The 19,159-nt window shown below is 39.7% G+C and overlaps 2 protein-coding genes and 1 long non-coding RNA gene across 5 annotated transcripts; 2 read left to right on the top strand and 1 right to left on the bottom strand.

The window, feature by feature from the left end:
- Positions 1 to 847: 847 nt before the first annotated feature.
- Positions 848 to 10,388, top strand: arfgap2 (ADP-ribosylation factor GTPase activating protein 2). Of its 3 annotated transcripts, XM_037248345.1 has the most exons (17): positions 848 to 996; positions 1,872 to 1,990; positions 2,212 to 2,284; positions 2,425 to 2,556; positions 2,887 to 2,967; positions 5,955 to 6,057; positions 6,318 to 6,374; positions 7,203 to 7,241; positions 8,134 to 8,183; positions 8,309 to 8,445; positions 8,557 to 8,688; positions 9,296 to 9,424; positions 9,510 to 9,662; positions 9,739 to 9,865; positions 9,946 to 10,033; positions 10,132 to 10,256; positions 10,330 to 10,388. In XM_037248345.1, exons 1-17 carry the CDS (start codon positions 877 to 879, stop codon positions 10,348 to 10,350), a joined length of 1,686 nt encoding a protein of 561 aa, XP_037104240.1. In that variant the 5' UTR covers positions 848 to 876; the 3' UTR covers positions 10,351 to 10,388. The 3 variants fall into 3 exon arrangements, with proteins under 3 accessions (XP_037104240.1, XP_037104241.1, XP_037104242.1); XM_037248346.1 differs by lacking the exon at positions 7,203 to 7,241; XM_037248347.1 differs by lacking the exons at positions 1,872 to 1,990; positions 2,212 to 2,284; positions 2,425 to 2,556 and having other exon boundaries at positions 881 to 996.
- A 366-nt stretch (positions 10,389 to 10,754) lies between these two features.
- On the bottom strand, positions 10,755 to 19,152 carry pex16 (peroxisomal biogenesis factor 16). Its single transcript, XM_037248348.1, has 11 exons — positions 18,870 to 19,152; positions 18,715 to 18,750; positions 16,722 to 16,798; positions 16,063 to 16,196; positions 15,843 to 15,943; positions 15,599 to 15,679; positions 14,656 to 14,811; positions 13,874 to 13,946; positions 13,544 to 13,663; positions 12,943 to 13,007; positions 10,755 to 12,649 (listed from the first exon to the last, which is right to left on the bottom strand). The coding sequence occupies exons 1-11, from the start codon at positions 19,000 to 19,002 to the stop codon at positions 12,591 to 12,593; spliced, it is 1,035 nt and encodes a 344-aa protein (XP_037104243.1). The 5' UTR covers positions 19,003 to 19,152; the 3' UTR covers positions 10,755 to 12,590.
- LOC119121013 lies at positions 15,078 to 17,594 on the top strand. The gene is made up of 2 exons (XR_005097607.1): positions 15,078 to 15,155; positions 15,583 to 17,594. It is a non-coding gene; the product is annotated as an uncharacterized LOC119121013 (long non-coding RNA).
- Positions 19,153 to 19,159: the final 7 nt, after the last annotated feature.

Raw genomic sequence — 19,159 nt, 5'->3', positions numbered from 1 at the left:
TTGGGTGTTTTTCCGCTGCTCAGCGCAGGTGTCTGGTCTCAGTTGTGGGCGGTTGGGTCTGGACCACCAAGCCGAGTTGTTATTCGCGTTCCTCTCGAGATGTCCTCCCTGTCTGGACATCCTGTTCCACAATACTTTGTAGCAAATAAGTTCATGCAGGTGCCTGCACATTCCTTACCGCCCATCATGCGACTACACGAGCTTCACTACTACTGAAAATTATATTGATGTGATTATATATAAGTCTAACGCAGCCTCAATCAAATATGTTAGCAAACTGCCGAAAGCACATTTCCCTTTAGGAGCAACTGATTTTCTGTTGGCAATTACATGATAAGTTTGTAAGTAATATGCATAACAAAGGTGCTCTGCAATATGCCTCCAGCACTCCGATTGTGGCAGGATGACGACTTTAAGCATCAAACAACCTCACGGCAGAGATCTTCACTATTATACAAAATCCCAAACAATCTGTGATCATATTGATATACGCATCTATTTTTAAATAATAAATGAAGTGAGAATCCTGTTGAATATGTTTGGAATGAACCTTTATATCTGAAGTCATTTGACCATATCACTGAATTGTTTACAGCCTTAATTTCCTCACAGATTTAGCTAAATGAGTGTGCAATTTTAATAAGGGCTCTATGCTAATTGTGAAACACATAACACATCTAATGATTGTAAACCAAATAATGACTTGACAGGTATTACTGATATCCAAGTTTGCTCATGTCCAAAGTGTTTAATGCCGCCCCAAAGCCATGGTAGTGCTCCATCGTTGGAAAATTGGCCGAAAATAGCCTTAGGGCTACACGTCATTGCTCTTGAGGCAGTTTTACGGTAACTATCGCTTCGTCCCGTTTGAGGCACATGATTTCCCGTAGTTACGTCATCGTGTGGAAACTGTCGAGTGGCAAGATGGCTACCGAACCAAACAAGAATGAAATTCTTACGATTTTCAAACGACTGAGGTCTATTCCTACCAACAAGGTAATTCAGTGCGCCACATTTAGTGTACGTGTACCTCGTGGTCGATGCGTCTTTGATTGATAGTCATTGATTCGTTCCGTGTCTTATGAAGAGAGGCCCAGCTGCTCGGTCGAAGCTAGCTGTGGCTAACAGCTGCTAGCCTGCCGGTGAAGCAGCAAACATAAGGGCCACGTATACGTTTTATGTTGGCCGTTGGAAGCGAATCGCATATGGCGTACACGCAACATCGAAAATGTTTCCATGTATTAAAAACCGATCCACACTCGCAGTAGTACATCGCAGTATTATAAATCGCAAGCACAGTTTACAGTGAAGTGGTGCAGTATGAAAGTCATTTCACAGGTGTACTGTAGCGTGGTTGACTTCATATCACGTCCCACCGTAGTATTGATTGTAAGTCTGCTGTACTATGACTTGAAGTATATTCTTTCCACTTACTGTACTCATTCACTCTAAAGTGTAAATTAGATTGAGTCTTTCGATAACGTTAAGATGGACGATTGAGTCTTTTGATTACGTTAAGATGGACACTACTGTTCTCGCTCCTGCCTCGTTACCTTCTGATTCAAAATGACAAGTAATGATAGTGATACACTACACTTATGCACCACTTCGTCCCATAGTAATAAAAACGTTTATATTGACCATCTCAATGTTTAGGACATAACACGATTACAGTTTTTCTATGGGGTCTCATAGATTGTGTGATCACGATGAACAACATTATCCAGTGTGTATACAATGCTATGGCTAATTGTCAACGGTCAACCAACCACAAGTTGATGTGAGAAATGAAGAAAATGTAAGAAATATTTGTACCTACTGGAGAGCTGCATATGTTTAAACTAAAATGCTTATGGACTGTTCTTCTACAGGTGTGTTTTGATTGCTCTGCAAAAAACCCTAGTTGGGCGAGCATTTCATATGGCGTCTTCTTGTGCATTGACTGCTCTGGAATTCACCGTTCCCTCGGAGTGCACCTCAGCTTCATCAGGTGGTTCATCATTGTCAACTGTGCAAGTTCATGACAAGTGCAGTTTGACTTCCTACAGAGGGAACAGTCCTGGGCAAATATCACTCATAAGAATGTTTTTAATGGAAAAATATGGAATTTTAAGTCTGTAGGAATCTTGTTGCTGTCGTTTACTCTTTACTGTAAATAGTTTGGATTTGTTCCTCTCACTGAGAAACCTCTACTCCTTTTGCTTATGGCAGATCCACCGAATTAGATTCCAATTGGAACTGGTTTCAGCTTAGATGTATGCAGGTTGGAGGCAATGCCAATGCAGTAAGTTCACACTGGCTTGACAAATACTATGCAAGTTTGGTGTACGAAAAGTGGAATTTAAAAAATGAATACTTTTCCAAGTGCAACGTTGACTGGTCTTGACATGCTTAAAACAACTCAATCTCTCTTTCCGTTTGAAGACTGCATTTTTCCGCCAGCATGGCTGCACCACAAATGACACCAATGCCAAGTATAACAGCCGAGCATCACAAATGTACAGGGAGAAGATTCGACAGCAAGCAAACGCTGCACTCTCCAAGTATGGAACAGAAGTGAGTAGAAGTCAAGACGAACCAGTTGGGAAGGATGGCCTTTTAGACTATTTAGAAGTTGCCACTACATAGTAGTTTGTTCTATTATGTATGCTGACAGGCATCATTACGAATCTGACTAGAGGTACATCAGTCTGTCTAGTATAAGAAGTTGGAGAGATAACAGAGTGAAGTAATTATCAGCATGTAAGCCACATTTTTGGCCTTGTTCAGAGTCCACAGGGTGTATGATAATAACTCTATCCAAATGAATAACGCTGTCAATGTATGCTATCAATGTGCTATCCAATGACCATGTGTTTGTGCCCATCCTTGCTATTTGAATTGCAGCTATGGATTGACTCGTCTGGGGGAATCACTGCAGCAGCTCCTGAGAAAAAAGAACAAGACTTCTTTGCAGAACACACAGAGGTGGGTTAAGAAAATTGAAATCTCACAAAATTCCCACACCAGGTCTGGCAGATTTGCGCAACAGTAATTGGTGAAAGTACCATTCACTTTTCACAATCACTCAACTGACGTTAGAAATCACTCATTTGAAATGTGGATTTTTCGATTATGGCTGCCGCACATCCTCATAGTAATGTTTCAAATTAAAGGGACACTGTCAAAATTAACATGTATGGCTTGATTGGTAATAATTAGTTTAGATAAGCAGTTCAGATAATGGATGGAAGAAGTGCATAAAAGATGAAAAATACATTTATTTTATTGCCCTTTACAACAAAATTTTCCATCGAATGGCAGCATCCATATTTGGTCAGTAAGTGACGTTATGACTATTTTGTCTTGCTGGTCAGCAAATTTTTTTAAACAGAGATATCACTGCTGTCAAATTTATACTGGTGTTTGTTGACAATCATGGATGCACGTATCAAAAGACTAAAGCCCCAAATGAATCTGAAGGTAGGCATGGGAAGGCTACAATCACAGTTCCACTGCATGCGCTGTATTTATTGATTCATTTAACATAGCAATTATGTGGCTTAATATTTTCAGGATTAACGCTAGAAGCATTTATAAGCATTCCAACTAGAGATGCACCGATCCGACTTTTTCAGTTTCGATACCGATACCGATGCCGTGGCTTTGCGTATCGGTCGATACCCGATACCGATCCGATATTATGGTTGACTTAACAAGCTACATACCTCTACATGTGGAACAGAAAAGACTAAAGGCAATGGCATCAGGCATGACTACACAGTTCATTCCTAAGACAAAATGTAACAAGATAAAGCAGATTCATGCAATGAACTATTTATTTGTAACAAAAATTGTGCAACAGCAGCAATAAAGTGTATCAGCATTTAAATTCAAGTAAATTAGGATACAAACTTCTTTAAAAAAAAAAAAATACAAATGTTGCAGCTGAAACTGCACTGGGCAAATATAGAAAGGGTGATCAAGCACACAGTAACCAAATATTAAAATAAATAGTAAACATGTAAACATTAGGTGCCGTTCCACATCACTCATGACCTGTTGATGCTCTAAATGCTCATTTAAGCAGCAACGAGAAGTGCTCCCTGAAAACAAGCTCCGCTTAGTACTAGTACTATAACTGGCAGTACTACCACCACCCCTGGCAACATTAGCTTTGCGGACATTACAAACTGCCGTCGAGCTAGTTGGCGTGTTCAGTTTAAAGTACCTCCACACAGCTGACTCTTTCGTTCGCTCCATGTTTGCGTTTGTTTAGAAAACTCTCGTGGCATGCGGCACACGTGCTGCTGACGTATGACGTAGCCGCGTCCCGCGGCACACGTGCTGCTGACGTATGACCCGCGTCCCAATAAGGAAAGGATCGGCTCACAGATCGGCTGCATTTTCCGATACCCGATCCATCAATTTTGTTGATATCGGGGCCGATATCCGATCCAGATATCGGATCGGTGCATCTCTAATTCCAACACCTATCATCCAATATATCCTATCACTGGTTCGATTAAATATGGCAGCGCACCGTTTTTGAAGTCATTAAATGTGCATGAAAATTCACTATGGTTTGAAATGCATCCCCCCTAAAAGAAAATTAAAAATCATGAAAAAGTGCCAACATTGCTTTAAACAAGAGCGTTTATACCTCCAAAATCAAAGCACTATAAGATGTAATTCATGCCTTATGGATGGCTTAGCTCTGTTGATCAATTGGTAACTTTCCTACCTGAAGGTTTCGAGTCAGGAAACACAGACATGATACTGACCACAGGAGTTTTGCATTGTTGTCAGAATGAACTTTCTAATCAACCCAGACCTTGCCTATTGCCCAAAGACCAAGATCATTCTTTTCGAAACCTTGATATGTCCTGGACTTTGTCTTGATATTCGGTGCTTATGCGCTCTCATTGTCCTTCTTTCCAAAGCCTCAAAGAGAACTTGTTCCCTCCCTAGAACCTCTGATGTTGCATCATTTTGCGACAAGTATATGTAGTTTAAAAGCTTTATGACATGGAATACATGTCATTTACAGCCATTCTTTTTTTCGTGACATGGTGCACAGAACAATTTTCATTTGGTTCTCAAAGAAGCACCAGAGGTTGTTGATTGTTGCTCATTTTATTCCTGACCCACGTACCTCACTGGAATGGAAATTCTAGAATTTATTACTAATGATACTGCTATAATGTATACGTTATAATATTACCAATAATTAGTGTGGTTTTAACTTTGTAGCCTATAGCAATAGCTTTAAGTGTTCTTTAAGTGCGCGGTCTAGACCGTATATTCAATTTACTGTATGAATTTGCCTAAAGGCAGAAATTTGGACCCTACTATCCAATCTCAGTAATTTATTTTGATTATTGCACTGCGCAGCGTGACAGAAATGCCATAAATAAATGGCCAGTCCCAAGAGTAAGTGGGAAAAGACCTCAGTGAAATCAAGTATGATAAAATCCTGTGTATAACGCACACCAATGGAAAGAGCTCCAGACGTTCCCTTTTGCGCAGCTACATTACAGTGAAGTAGCGCCAGTACGCTAATGACTAACAGTTGGTCTTAGCCATAAAACTGGGGTTTATCCATCAACATTCTGTCCAAGTGAATTCACATCTCACTTTAATAGTGGAAAGTCTCCATCAGTCACATCTCCCAGTGATGGGCAAATGGGACGTAATTTAGACACCACTGATCTAAGCGAGCACATTGTGATAAGATCTTACAAATAGCAAACATTTACAATCTGTTGAATTTAGACAAAGACACCAGCGTCTGAACAAAATGAAAATTTGTATTCTCAAATATAAGTTGATCGTTTGCACAAATGCACAATCCCAGTAAAACTTAGTTGTCATGATTGTCAAACATGATGTCACAGATGGCAAAGTTAGACATATTTACACTGAGTGCTTTAAAAATGTTTTTGTTTTATTTTTAATTGTTTGAACGTTTTCAGTCTCGTAATGACTGGAGCATGAAGCCAGCCTCAGAATCAGAGCAGAATGGAGCCACTGTTGTGCAGCTGAGGGAGACCATGGCCAAAAGCCAAGATGACAACCGTGAGTAGAACTCGCACTGGCAGAATCATTTGGCAGGTTTTATACGTAACGTAGCCAGTTCAGCGCAGCAGTCAATATTATATTGGTACATGTAAAAAAAAAAAAAAAAGAATATCAAAAATAAATTCAATGCTTTTTTTTTCATTCAAAAATCGTTAGAATAACTCCTATTTGCAATAATCTGCAGCAAGTCATTGATAATACTGTGAAACATCCAGTGATTTGATGGCTGTTTATTTTTAAAACCTTTCTTTATCCAGAGCCAGAGGAAGGACCGAGCATCGATGGTTTGAGCACATCACCGAAAGTTACTCTGGGTGAGCACATTAACGTGGAACGGATACAATGTGGCCTCCGTATGGACTAAAATACTGGGAGTCTGCGTGTCAAATGACACCTGATGCGGTGTGTTGCAGCATATGCGGACGGTATGCGTAAGGTTTCTAGTTTCTCTGGATGCCGCATGCGTATTTTCATGAAGAAATGACACGAGTCAGACAGGAAGTCGGATCGGCATATGAGGTAGATCTGGTATATTTCAAACCAAAACCGTTCTGCCAATTTTATTTATTTATTTTTTTTATTCATAAAAACATATGACATATCAGACCTCCCATTTCAGGTAACTACTTGACATGAGTCAGACATTTAAAAGACAAAAAAAAAGGGGTTGAAATAAATTAAACAAAATTATACATGGTAAAAGTGTTTTTTAAAAAGTAGCTACACTGTTATCGCAACCCAAGCATCCTGCAAATTCCCGCAGTAACCAAACACCACATGACATATTCTAGATTATGGCTACAACATTCTCTTAGGTTCCTTAACCATGACGTGTGTTTGATTTTTCTGTTCAGACACAGCCACGCACACGCCCTTTTTTCCCAGAGCTTCTAAAGCCACACAAACAACCTAAATTCAGTTCTCAGTCAGTCCATGTAATAACACAGCATTGATGGCTTTACTGCTGTCTTTACATTTCAATCAGTCAAGTAATAACTCATCACCTAATAATTATACAGCTAAAGCCTTTAAATGGAGGTGTCATGTTATGCTACGCATTTTACTTGCGTAAAAATTGACTGTAGCTCATTCTCATGGCATTTTCCAAGCTGATTGTGGGTTTGTCCTATCCCATTCACTAGATTCCATGCTATTGTCACGAGAGCAATGGAAATCCAGAGGTGATTCAATTGTGGCTCTTGTTTTTGTCTAACTTCTCTTGGGTGCTTCACTTGTCATCTTACCAGATAGTGACTCACTTTGCTGTTTGTAAATATGCGGCAAATGTTCACATAAAGCGCATCAGTTACTTTGACAAGCAACATTGTCAGCCAGGAAGAAAGAAGCTGTGGGCCCATGTCAATCATTTCAACGCGCTAGCTTCTTGGTATGACGACTATTTTGCTGCCAGCGTTTAATACGCAATAGCACAAATGGAACCACAGACTTACAAGACTGCTCATAACTCAGTTTGGCATGCAGAAAATGAATAGATTCTCTTCCGTCTTTGACAGTTCTCTTAAAATACACTTTCTCATGCTAAATTTACTTCAGGGGCCAAGCATGGCTGTGAGTTACTTGGCTCATTTTTGCTCATGTTATGCTCTAGCGCAGGGGTGTCAAACTCATTTTTTTGGCGGGCCACATTGTAGTCATTGCTTCTTTCGGAGGGCCATTATGACTCAACCCAAATAAATGTATGAGCACCTCATATTATATACAGTAAAAGCTACAAAACAAACTGACAAATAACTCGTTTTCAAATCAGACGAGTAAAAACTGGTCAAATATTAAAAACAAAAAAGATATTAAAAGTGAAGACAATTTGTAATTCTAGTAATGACACGAATTTGATGCACAATTTGTCTTTGCGGGCCACATAAAATGATGTGGCGGGCCGTATCTGGACCCCGGGCCTTGAGTTTGACACCTGTGCTCTAGCAAATGACTTATTGGGGATGTTGGCAATATGTTAACAACGCTGTGGTTTGTGGTCTAGTGTTCCTAACACCATTTCTTTCATGCTTCAGATAATGTGCATTAGTTAATTAGAGGTTGTACTTAACTTTACAGGGGTAAAGCCAACCATAATTGGGAAGAAGCCAATGACTGCCAAAAAAGGGGTAAGCAATTTAGATATTTCAACAGTATGAGCGTTGCTATCGTTTCTGTTAAATAACTCATTTGGATGGTCATGGATGCATTTAACTAACACGCAAACGGTGTTCACTTCATTCTCACAATGCAGCTGGGGGCAAAGAAGGGCCTCGGTGCCCAGAAGGTGAGCAGCAAGAGTTTTTCAGAGGTGGAGAAACAAGCTCAAGTGGCCGAGAAGATACGGGAGGAGCAGGCAGCCGAGGCAAAAAAACAAGCAGAGGAGTCCATGTGAGTCTCTTCATGAACCTCGTATGAGAATGATTGAGCTCTTGAACTGAAACTCAAGCATTTGTAGCCTATCCTTTCCTTTCAATCTGACCCTTATTTTGGCATTTTCAGTGTGGCTTCCATGCGTTTGGCCTACAAAGAGCTGGAGATCGACAGAAAGCTTGAGGAAAAGAAGCTGAACAACCTGGAGGGCAAGAAGCGGGAGCAAGCCGAGAGACTGGGCATGGGCTTTGGGAACAGGAGGTGACATCATCACGTACACATTCTTTGTTTCATACTTGCCTTTGTGACCTTGCAGAGCTTGACGCAATATTTAGCCAATGAAAATATGATATCTCGTCCATCTGTCACTTTTTGACAACAGACAGATGGACGAGATAAGCAATGCTGTTTGACGGGTTATTTTACAGGGCTCTGGACAAACATTTGTACTAGAAGCACTGTATAGTTCCTAATACAAATTTTTAGGAGCACTGGAAGAAAAATTAAGAGCGGACATGGTCAATTGATTCAAGTAAATATTCACATTTCCCTCCATTTTGACTATTACTGATAAATACTTGTAGAAGCTACAATGTACAAAGTTTAGGTTATACACTTTATATACTACTTAAAATGTACAGTTTGTTTTGATCGGGTCTTAAATTGGGTTTTTTCAGATTTCACACTGTGCGCATGTGGTATTGACAGCATAATTTGTAGTTGAATTTGATTTGTACGTCTGACTTTGGTGTCCAATCTCTGATTGAGAATCAAACAAATTAGTGTAAGCATGTTTGCGCGCGCGCGCGTGTGTAAACTAGTGGGATTAGAGCTTGTGTAATGTTTCTCTCCCCCCCCCCCCCCCCAGTGCTGTGTCACATTCAGTGATGTCTGAGATGCAGGTGATTGAGCAGGAAACCCCAGTGGGAGCAAAGACTTCGACTCGTTCCAAACTTGATATGTTTGAGGAACCCGGTTTCACCTCTGGACCCCCTAAGTACATGTGACTTCTTTGCTTTTCTCCTTTTGATTTCTAGAAAGTAAAACTTAAACAAGAGGCTTTGTTTTCTTCACCATTCCAGATATAAGGATAACCCGTTCTTGGTGGGTGACAGTTTTGGATCACGCTGGGATACCGACGGAGGGACCGCTTCTTTTAGTACCTCGTGGGCTCTGGAGAAAGAAGAACCTAAAGAGGAAGTCACCATCTCAAGTATTCAGCCAATTGGAGAGAGGTATTTAGCATTTCTTGTGTATTGTGCTTCTCATCCTAGTATGAACAAGTTAATTATGCTCTCGTATCCATTCAAGACTTCCCAGTCGAAGAAAAGCCGAGGTGTCCACCCCAGTGTCGGAGTCGAGTGAGGCCAGGCAGAAGTTTGCAAATGCAAAGGCAATCTCTTCAGACATGTTCTTTGGTCGTGAAAGCAGTGCTGAGGTGAACTTTGCTTAACAATTACAGACTGCTCGGGTGACCTCTCGAGTTGTGAAGTGTTAACTCTCGTCCCTTCATGTCAGTATGAAGCAAAGAGCCGACTGGAGGGCATGTCTGGAAGCACGGCCATCAGTTCAGCAGACCTGTTTGGAGATGACAGTGACTATAAAGGTACCATGCGTCACCTCTTCAAAGTTTCTGTTGTTGCTTCTCAGTCAAGGCACAGACAGACATTCCGTTTCATTCACGTTGTCACAATCCTGCCTCAGGGCGCTCATCGGGCTTTGACAGCGTCCTTCCTGCCGGTCCAGACATCACCCAGTTCAAGCAAGGAGTGAAGACTGTAGCAGGCAAGATGGCCGTCCTTGCCAACGGGGTCATGAATACCATTCAGGTGAGACTTCTTCAGGAACTCCCCACTTGAATGAATGTTCACTCATGTCTGTGCAATTTTTGTGTGAGATCAGGATCGCTATGGTTCCTACTAAGCAGCCTGAAGAGACTGGCAGCTGGGGGCAGCAAGAACTACAAGGCAGACAACTGGCCCCGTTTGACAGGTGCATTTGGCCAGGGATGAAACTAGGGATGGGTACCGTTCATATTTGAACAGGTTTTGTTCAGGTTCTTGGTACCTGGTGAATGACGTCAGATTTTTAAAAAATCAATATAAAATTTGACACATAAAATAGGAATTTAAAACAGATGAGCCAAAGAAGATGAAGTAACAGTAAAGAGATAACATTTAGTGTAAATAATAAAAACAAGTGAGATCATAAAATGCACAAATTGATATCACAAAATATAGTGTGAAGCAAAGTTCTTTACAATAAACAATACAAGGAAGCAATTTAAACAAGGACTGAAACAAATAATTGTATTAGTGTTATCTTTGTTTCTTGTGCAGTTGTTTAACTGAAATAGAGCCAAAAAAATGACAGTTGGAAAAGGATGGGAGATCAAAGAGGAGTAGGGGTCCCGCTCGCTTCCAAACCCAGAAAGGTATTTTTAGCGTGTGTGAAATCCTCCTAGACTTGTATATGAATGGACTATCAATAGGCCCCAGAGGACAGCCATCTTACATTCCCAGCCCCACTGTTACTGACAATGTCAGTTTTATGCTAGGATCTTTTTATGGGGAAAAAAAGAATCTCAAATGTTTGCATCGGCCATTGGATACCTCAGAATCATGAATTGTGACTGACTGTATGATTACATTTCTCTGCAAATTTTGTCCTGATGGGCTTTACCTTCATTTCAGTGTTGAAGATTCTGACAGCATGCCGAGAAACCTTTGAGTAGAACGATATACCTTAAGAAAAATTGTACAATTACATTTTTACAGGTGAAATGTACATGTAGCACTTCTCCCATAGATACAACCAATTAACCATACAGACAGAAAATAACCTAAAATAGCGATTGGCAGTGTAAGATGGCAACTGGTGGCTAAACCTCTCTCGATGGCAAGTAAACGTCACGTTAGTCCATTAATATATTAGTCCGTGGAAATCCTGTGTGAGTGGGTGACGTCATTACGCTGGTGTTGGTACACTTCTGCGTTCAGTTGTGCCATGGAAAAATCGCCAACTCTTCTACTCCCCTACAATTATAACTAAATTGCTACCGTTGGATTTCATATGAATCGGTGCTCGATAGTACTGACGCAAAATAATCCATACCCTCCCAAAAAAAAAAAAAGTACAATGTGCGGTACCCATCCCTAGAGGAAACGAGAGAGAGAGAAGTGAAGCTGAAAGCATTGCATGAAGAAAGAAAATCTTCCTTCTCACTCCCTACCTGTTGAGAGACTGTTGTTGGAGTGAGTCAGTAATTTGCTCTCTCAACATTTGAGTTAATATTTCCATAAAGAAAACCATGTGTGGTTGTAGTGTATCTGAAGCAAGAGTTGTATCTACAGTTGAACATTTTTGAGTCTTAGATTTTCAATATTTGTCAGTTAATTCTATATTTTCTTTGGTTTCTGATTAATATTATCAAATACATCTATGTTTTGTCTTATTTTGTCATTGTGATACTAAATAAAAGGTGCAACGGTATATTTTTAGCATCACATTGAATTCAACAATGTTCAGTGTTCAGGCAAAGTGTTTGTCATTTTCACAAAGCACTGAATGCCGCCTATCTCCAGAATCTATGAGCTTGGACTTGTACATTTCTGTCTGATCATTAAAAGTCTGATATCCTCTTTTTTTTTGTTATTTGTTGAGCTGCAAAGAATCTTGGATCATAAAACTTTATTCACAAAACGTCTTAGTAACTGATCGCGAGAAATGTTTCAAATGGGTGTACTTTCAGAGCTAGTGAACAGACTGGTACAATGAGGTCATTAGATTGCTTCACAAGGTATGAACTAAAGAATTAGGAAATAGGCAGTTTTTGACAGTATACCAGCTCCAAATCCACTTTTGAAACTGATATGCACCTTCTGGTTACATCAACCGCCGCCATACAACACATCTCCCCTGCATCAAATCAGTTTGTGATTGTAAAATTTTAACAAAGGGAGATTTCTTTTGGTTTTTCAAGTGTTTCTCACTCAAGTGCCTTCTATGCTTGACTGCAAATATCACATGACAAGTAGCTAGACGAGAAACTGACATGTTACAAAATGTTTATTTTAGATGGACTTCTCCCTACGGGGCTGTGGCAACTACTACTGTACAGCCCAGATTTATGGCTCCTTCCAACTACAATCAGTTTTTCTGTTTCAGCCCCAATTGTAGAAGTAGATCTTCTGCCAGCTGGGCAAATAATCCATGAGTGGCCCTGAAAAAACAATTTGTGGGACAATATGACAAAAATTAAAACAACCAGAACATTGACTTAAAAAACAATCTTAACATTGTTAACTAAGTTACTAGACCTGGTGACCATTCGTTTAGAATTAGTTTTTTTTTTTCTTTCAAATAACCAGAGGTGAGTTTCCAGCCGACTGGGCAAAGCTGAAATAGGGAGGGAAACTCAGGGATGGAGTATGATGCCCACCTCTGCAAATAATGACCGTACAACCAAAATAGGAAATGATTTAAAAGTTTAACACCTTAGTCAGGAGTACTTACGTGCTATGAGGCCTATTCCTGGAACATGCTTGGCCAGAAGTCCCAGCAAGAAAAGAATCTTTTCTCTGCAAAAATGTAAAATGATTTTACTCCAAACATATAATTCAACTGGGACTTTATCACTGAGGACAGTCATAACCAATTAGTGTATCTGACTTAAGTATACATTCAGGAGCTGATAGATGGAAAAAGCCCAATAGTTGCAAAGTGATATTAGTAACAAATTGCACTTTTTCCAAGCATAAACTCATACCATCAAAGTAGTTCAAATCAATATTGGCAGGAATTTTGGCAAATTTCTCCGACACTAGTTAAGTTTCCCAATGAAATCCAAATGAATCTGTTGTCACACATCAGCTTAATCAGAACGAACACTTAAATGTGATTTGGTTGTACAATATGCGTTTTTTATAAATGAAAACAAAAGTACAATATTTTTAAATATTACATGATGGTACACAATTATTACATCACAGGTCTCTCTCAAGACAGAATGGTCTCAGATTGTTGCATTTACGTTTGTGTGGCAATTTAAATTACCAATATCTGATACGATTCGGAAGAAAAGAACATGTGCTTGGTGGCCTTCGAACATACTCACTCTGAATATCGGTCATAAAATGGGGAACGGACAAGGTAGTAGAGTAAAAGAAAGGTTCTTCTCCTCATCTCTTCCCTCTCCCATCTGTTATCAAAAATTCTCCCACGGAGAACTGCAAAGCTAGACAGGAAAATTGACAAAAAAAAGAGGCAATACATTTTCTGTGTACTGTTCTAAAGATGTTAAAAGAGCGAGAAAAAACAAAACATGCTGTATGTAAAATCTGTTTACTCTATACACGCCTCTCTGTTCCCAAATCAACCTCAGATCATCATACCTGACACCAGCTCTAAAAATAACACCATAGTACATCAGAGTCATTTTACAAACCTGGAAAGCTCCAGACCTGCAGAGACAAGCCATGGCTTCCAGGACTGCTTTCCACACAGTCCAAGGCTGAGCACTGCAGTCAAAAAGTGCACGTTAAGGGGAACCATCTAATTAGAGCTTCAATAAGACAATCAAATGTGTTCTAAATGATGAGCTTTGGTGTCCTTTTTGTCCAAATGTATCAAATCTTCAGTGAAGGACCCCACTATCTTTTTTTATTTTTTTGAAGGACCCCAAATTACACAAGGATAAGACATCTTTTCTCCAAAATTTAGCGCATCTTCACTGTTAATCTGGATTTAACAGCAAATGTAAAGATATAAGGCCAGCACACTGACGTCATCATTTCTGCATTCCACATTTTTACTGTTCTGACAAACAAATATTTTATTCCTTTAACAAGTGGGCTTGCAGTTTGTTGCCACCAAGTGGTCAACACAATTAATGCTCGGGTTAGGGAATAAGCAGGTAAACGGAATGGTGGGAAATCATTTTCTATAGCGCTTCTTCTCAATAGCAGCACGAATGAGCTGAAGCCTATCATCACCGACTGGTCGTCAGGCACTCAATTTGGACAGATGGTCATTCGTACTCATCTACTAAGGTCAATTAAAATTTGGGCTGTCAAACTCAATGCCTAGGCGCCATATGCCACCAACTCATACTGCACTGTATATTTGTGTTGCACACCAAACAGAGAACCCCCAAGCATACCCCCCCCCCCCACCCGAAAAAAAAAAATAATTCAAATCAAAACCAAATTACAAAGCTGGGAAGGATACAGTGCACAAGAGGTCGACTGATGTACACAGTTTCAGCGACGGTCTCCTGTAGCCTCAAGGGTGTTGGTTTGCTGTGGAGCTTCTCTTCCTTCAAGTTGCGACTTCTCTTTTTCTCACTGGCTGCTGCTCCCCACTGCAGAGGCTGTGCGGAGGGAGCTACCACATCATAAAAAAGTATCAAAGTGGAAAATTAGCCTCAGAATGATTTCAACGGACAAGAGCAGTTCCCAATATAGACGTTCGTGTAGGTAAATAAGCACAGGATGTTCACTTGATAAATTAGGGGTTAGGGGGTGAACGAGGAAAAGCCTACTTTTTGCTGACCGCACACGCGGATAATCGCTTAGGAATCCACTAATGGAGCATGTGCATGTCGAACATGTATTTATCAAGTTGGCTTTCGATGGCAAAGGAAACGACAATCAGCCTCTTTGGGATTGATGAAGACAGTGGTGACGTGGACGAGCAAGGTAACGGAGTCCCCGCATTCAGCCTCTGAGGTGACTGGAAATTGCCTTTCCATTGTCCCCTACATACAGTATCGCGTCTTAACGGTGGCAGAAAGAATCTGATTTATTCTTCTCATTCAAATGTTCTTTTCATTTCATGCAAATCCAATTATAAAGCAAATTGTAAATCCAATTATAAAGCTAATTGTAAAAATCAAGTAAACAATCATATAATGAAGCATGACACATGTTGCCAGCCCTGTAGCGTTTCCCCTTTTCATCGCACTTCTTAATTGCTACTGCCAGTAAGGTCAACAGGTTGGGAAAATAGTGAGCACCAAGCAACAACCTCTGATGCTACTACACAAAAATTGATATATGCTCCTCTGTCGACAAGAATTTTGACACTAACTAAACTAAACTAGTCTTCATATCGCAAACTACTTGCTGTTTATGACACACAATTTTGTCTTTGAAGTTTCACCACTGCTCACCGCTGCCCAGTGATCTGATGACACGGCCTGTCCTCTGGCCCACAAAGCAGCTGTTGTCTTGCTGCTCCACACTTCCATCATCTGTGCACAAAAGGAACTGTCTTTGACATCTCGCTGGGTCACCTCCTATTGGCTTGTATGTAAGTGTGACGGATGCATGTTACCATATTTTTCAAGGGGGTGTGGGGGTTATAAATGTCGTCAAAATGTCAAGCACAAAAGAGCAGAGTTGACATCAACTTACCTTTGTCACCTAGCTCTGCACCTCTGTCAAGGGGGATAATCGGCGGTGAAGTCTGGATGCCCGATTTGTACCGCAAAAGAAGCACAAGGCGAAAAACTGCCCTTTGGGATTAATGGGAGAGGAGAATTCAGTCCGATGAGGAGCAGCAACTCATCACGCAGCCATTAATGTAAAAACTGCCATGTTGACAGGACTCAAAATTCGATTAAAAGTAATTTACTTAAAAATTTGAATGAGTCCGATGACGAGCCAGCAGCCAACTTCACCGCACACCTTTTGGGCACCCATCTCCAGGAACACCTCCACATACTCCAACACAGAAAGCCAGGTGAGTATTCTCTGTTGTGAGATGGACTGGACAACAGAAAACAAATTTGAAGATGATGGCTATGACACAAACAGATTTTTTTCTACATGTGCACATAATCCACTTGATTTGTGTAAGGATTATGAAAAGTAGAATAATTGATCCTGTTTTCGCGAGTCAAACACTCCCGGGTATCGTCCCAGCGGATGTTTTGGGATCTAAAGACAGTCTCTCCAAACAAAATTCATCTTTGATGGCGCTTGAACAACCATCAGAATTCGGCCTGTCGAAATGTAAACGTTGGATTTGAAAAGATTGGAACCACTGGAGGCCGACCATTCAGCCAAGTGTGTCCGCTTAAAGCACCTTCTTTTCAGATAGGCAGCAGAGGAAGTACAGTAGGTGGACTTCAAGAGAAATGTGAGTCAAATGAACCCTTAGAGATTTCAATTAAATACATAACCAACAAACAAACAACTCGCTGTACAACTGTTTTCCTTTTCCTGATCAAAGAATATCTCAATTGAGTTTACAAGGTGAAAAAACTGGACCATCCCTTTAAGAGTGCTCACCACAGTTAAGGCACATTTCAGGCCTCTGCGCAGAATGCTGTCATTGAAAAGCACCAGGAGATTGGAAGCAGAATACACTGAAAAACACACAAAGTCACACAATGAATCCCATAAACTTTTGCACATTTCAATCCTAACCCTATTGTGGCAAATTGTGAGTTGGGGGAAATAAGGACATCTTCCTCAGTATATCTACAGTTAAAAAGAAGAACCCATTTTTATGTTTCTTTCCAAGCATATACAACATTTTAGATGACTAACACTCTATTCTATTCCTACTGTGGGATGATGCTATGACACAACACAGCAGAATATTTGTATTTTAATTTGCTAATTGAAAGAGATTCTTTATAAATATGTGTTGCCGTAAAAACTTGTAATGAAGTCAAAGAGAATTTGACATTCCTAGCATCCATTGCATCATGTACTATTTTCTTTCTGTTTCCTTCTGACTAGGTTTCACTTTCATGTTTAGTCATATTGGTTGAAGACAGGAAACTGTTGGGTTTCCTTCGAGATGATTTATACTTTTATAGTATCTCTGTTGCACAGTAACAACACGGCCCATTTTGCTGATTCTGGACACATACTGAACATGATTTCAATTACAAAAAATAATAGAATTCTATTCTGCAGGTATGCATGTATTAAAACCTAAAAGAAATTCTAAGCATGACCTCTTATATAAAATGAAATTCTATTCATGAATTAAATAAAATTCCACTTGCAATATGGGAATGTGCGATTCAGTCTGAATAATATAGCAGCTTTGGTGCAGCACTTTTACATATATTACTTTACTAATTCTTAAATAATTCTCTTGTGTGAAAAGTCCACTATTCGACATTAAAAGAGACAATAAAAAAAAAAAAAATCAACACCCTTTATGCTTTTTCGTAATTTGTGTTCCAATGCAATTTCTATTCATTTCAATGATGATTTAAGAAGTTTGGTCACTCAACAAATAAAATTCTTATCACAACGCACAGGAGTCTCCTTCCACATTCCAGAAACATGTTGGGTGAAGTGCAGATTCTGAATTGTGTATTTTGGGCAACCGTTAACACTTTCCCGATTCATAGTTTAAGGTGATTTTAAAGAAACTGTTTATATAATCCCCTTTCCATATGTTGCATCAGTCTTGATTCTTTCAGTTTCCTTTTGACATGCTTTCAGTTTCATTCTGTCTCATTCAGGATGGTAATTCTATTTGAAGGTCATTGATGTAGGTGTGGTTCAGAAACTCTTTTCATTTACTAACTTATTCACTTTAAAAAAAAAAAAAAAAAGCCATCTGTGACCCCAGTAAAAGTTTAAAACTTTATTTGGACTTTCAGTTTTCAGTCCAAGACTGTGAAAATTGTTAAATGTAAATCCACAAAAGACAAAAAGAACACTCCAGTTGCAATCGATTCAATAGCCGGGGCATACTAAATACATATTGAGGGGATTTATGTGTAGTGGAATCATGTTAATCCATCCGTCCAACTTTTTTGTACACTAGTTATCCAGTTCAGGCATCTGGCATCTGTCCCAGCTTGGGGCAAAAGACAGAGTACAACCTGGATTGATCTCCATTCCATCGCATGGTACTTATTATAATGACAGGAAAAAAATCACACTCACATTCACACCATAGCTACTGTAAATGGAAGCACTCATTCTGTCTGTACAGAAATCAAATTCGAGTGTTTGTATTAGAACGGTGATTTGTTTGTTGTACCATATGTTTTAGTCCTTTCTAGATTTCTTGTTGGGATTTGATCTGAGTTTGTTTGTTTGTTTGTTTGTTTGCTTATTTCGGCAAGTACAACACACTTATTACAGCATTGGGATGTGTAATAAATAAAATGTATTCTAGTTCCCTAGTAACTAACTTGGCTAACTAGTAATCAATTTATGGAGCATTACGAAACATAGCCAAATGTCACAGAGATGTATCTTTCTGTTAAATCAGTAAGCGACTGTGCATAGACTTTTTTTTTTTTCTTACCAAGTTCAGATAGTTCATGGGAATCTGCAAATCTTCCTGCAAAAAAGAATCAGTGTTTAATGATGGTTTCTTCATGTGAACCGCCGTATTATTATTACTAATTGTTTTTCTCATGACCGTTTTAAGCGCCTTAAATATTCTGGGAAGTCACTCACCTGCGATTAGGTAAGAAATAGTCCGAACTGTGCTCTCCACCTGTGCCGTTGCAGTTGGGTTCCTTCTAACATACTCTGTATAACGCTCGTAAACCCGAGTCAATTTATCAATGTGCCCCTTGAAGAGAGACATTTTGTAGCGCAAACTGAAAATCTACACTCTACATTTAATTGGTGTTCTACACGCCATTATTTTTAGAATATTGCATATAGAATATAGCTGAGAATATTGTAAACACAGGCGTTTCCGCTTGCAGGACAAACTTCCGGAGTAGTGGTCCTACATATTT

Source organism: Syngnathus acus, chromosome 3 (assembly GCF_901709675.1).
Source record: "Syngnathus acus chromosome 3, fSynAcu1.2, whole genome shotgun sequence".
NCBI classification, from domain to species: Eukaryota; Metazoa; Chordata; class Actinopteri; order Syngnathiformes; family Syngnathidae; genus Syngnathus; species Syngnathus acus.
The sequence above is the reverse complement of the archived record's forward strand: the minus strand, read 5'-3'. Positions and strand labels throughout refer to the sequence as shown.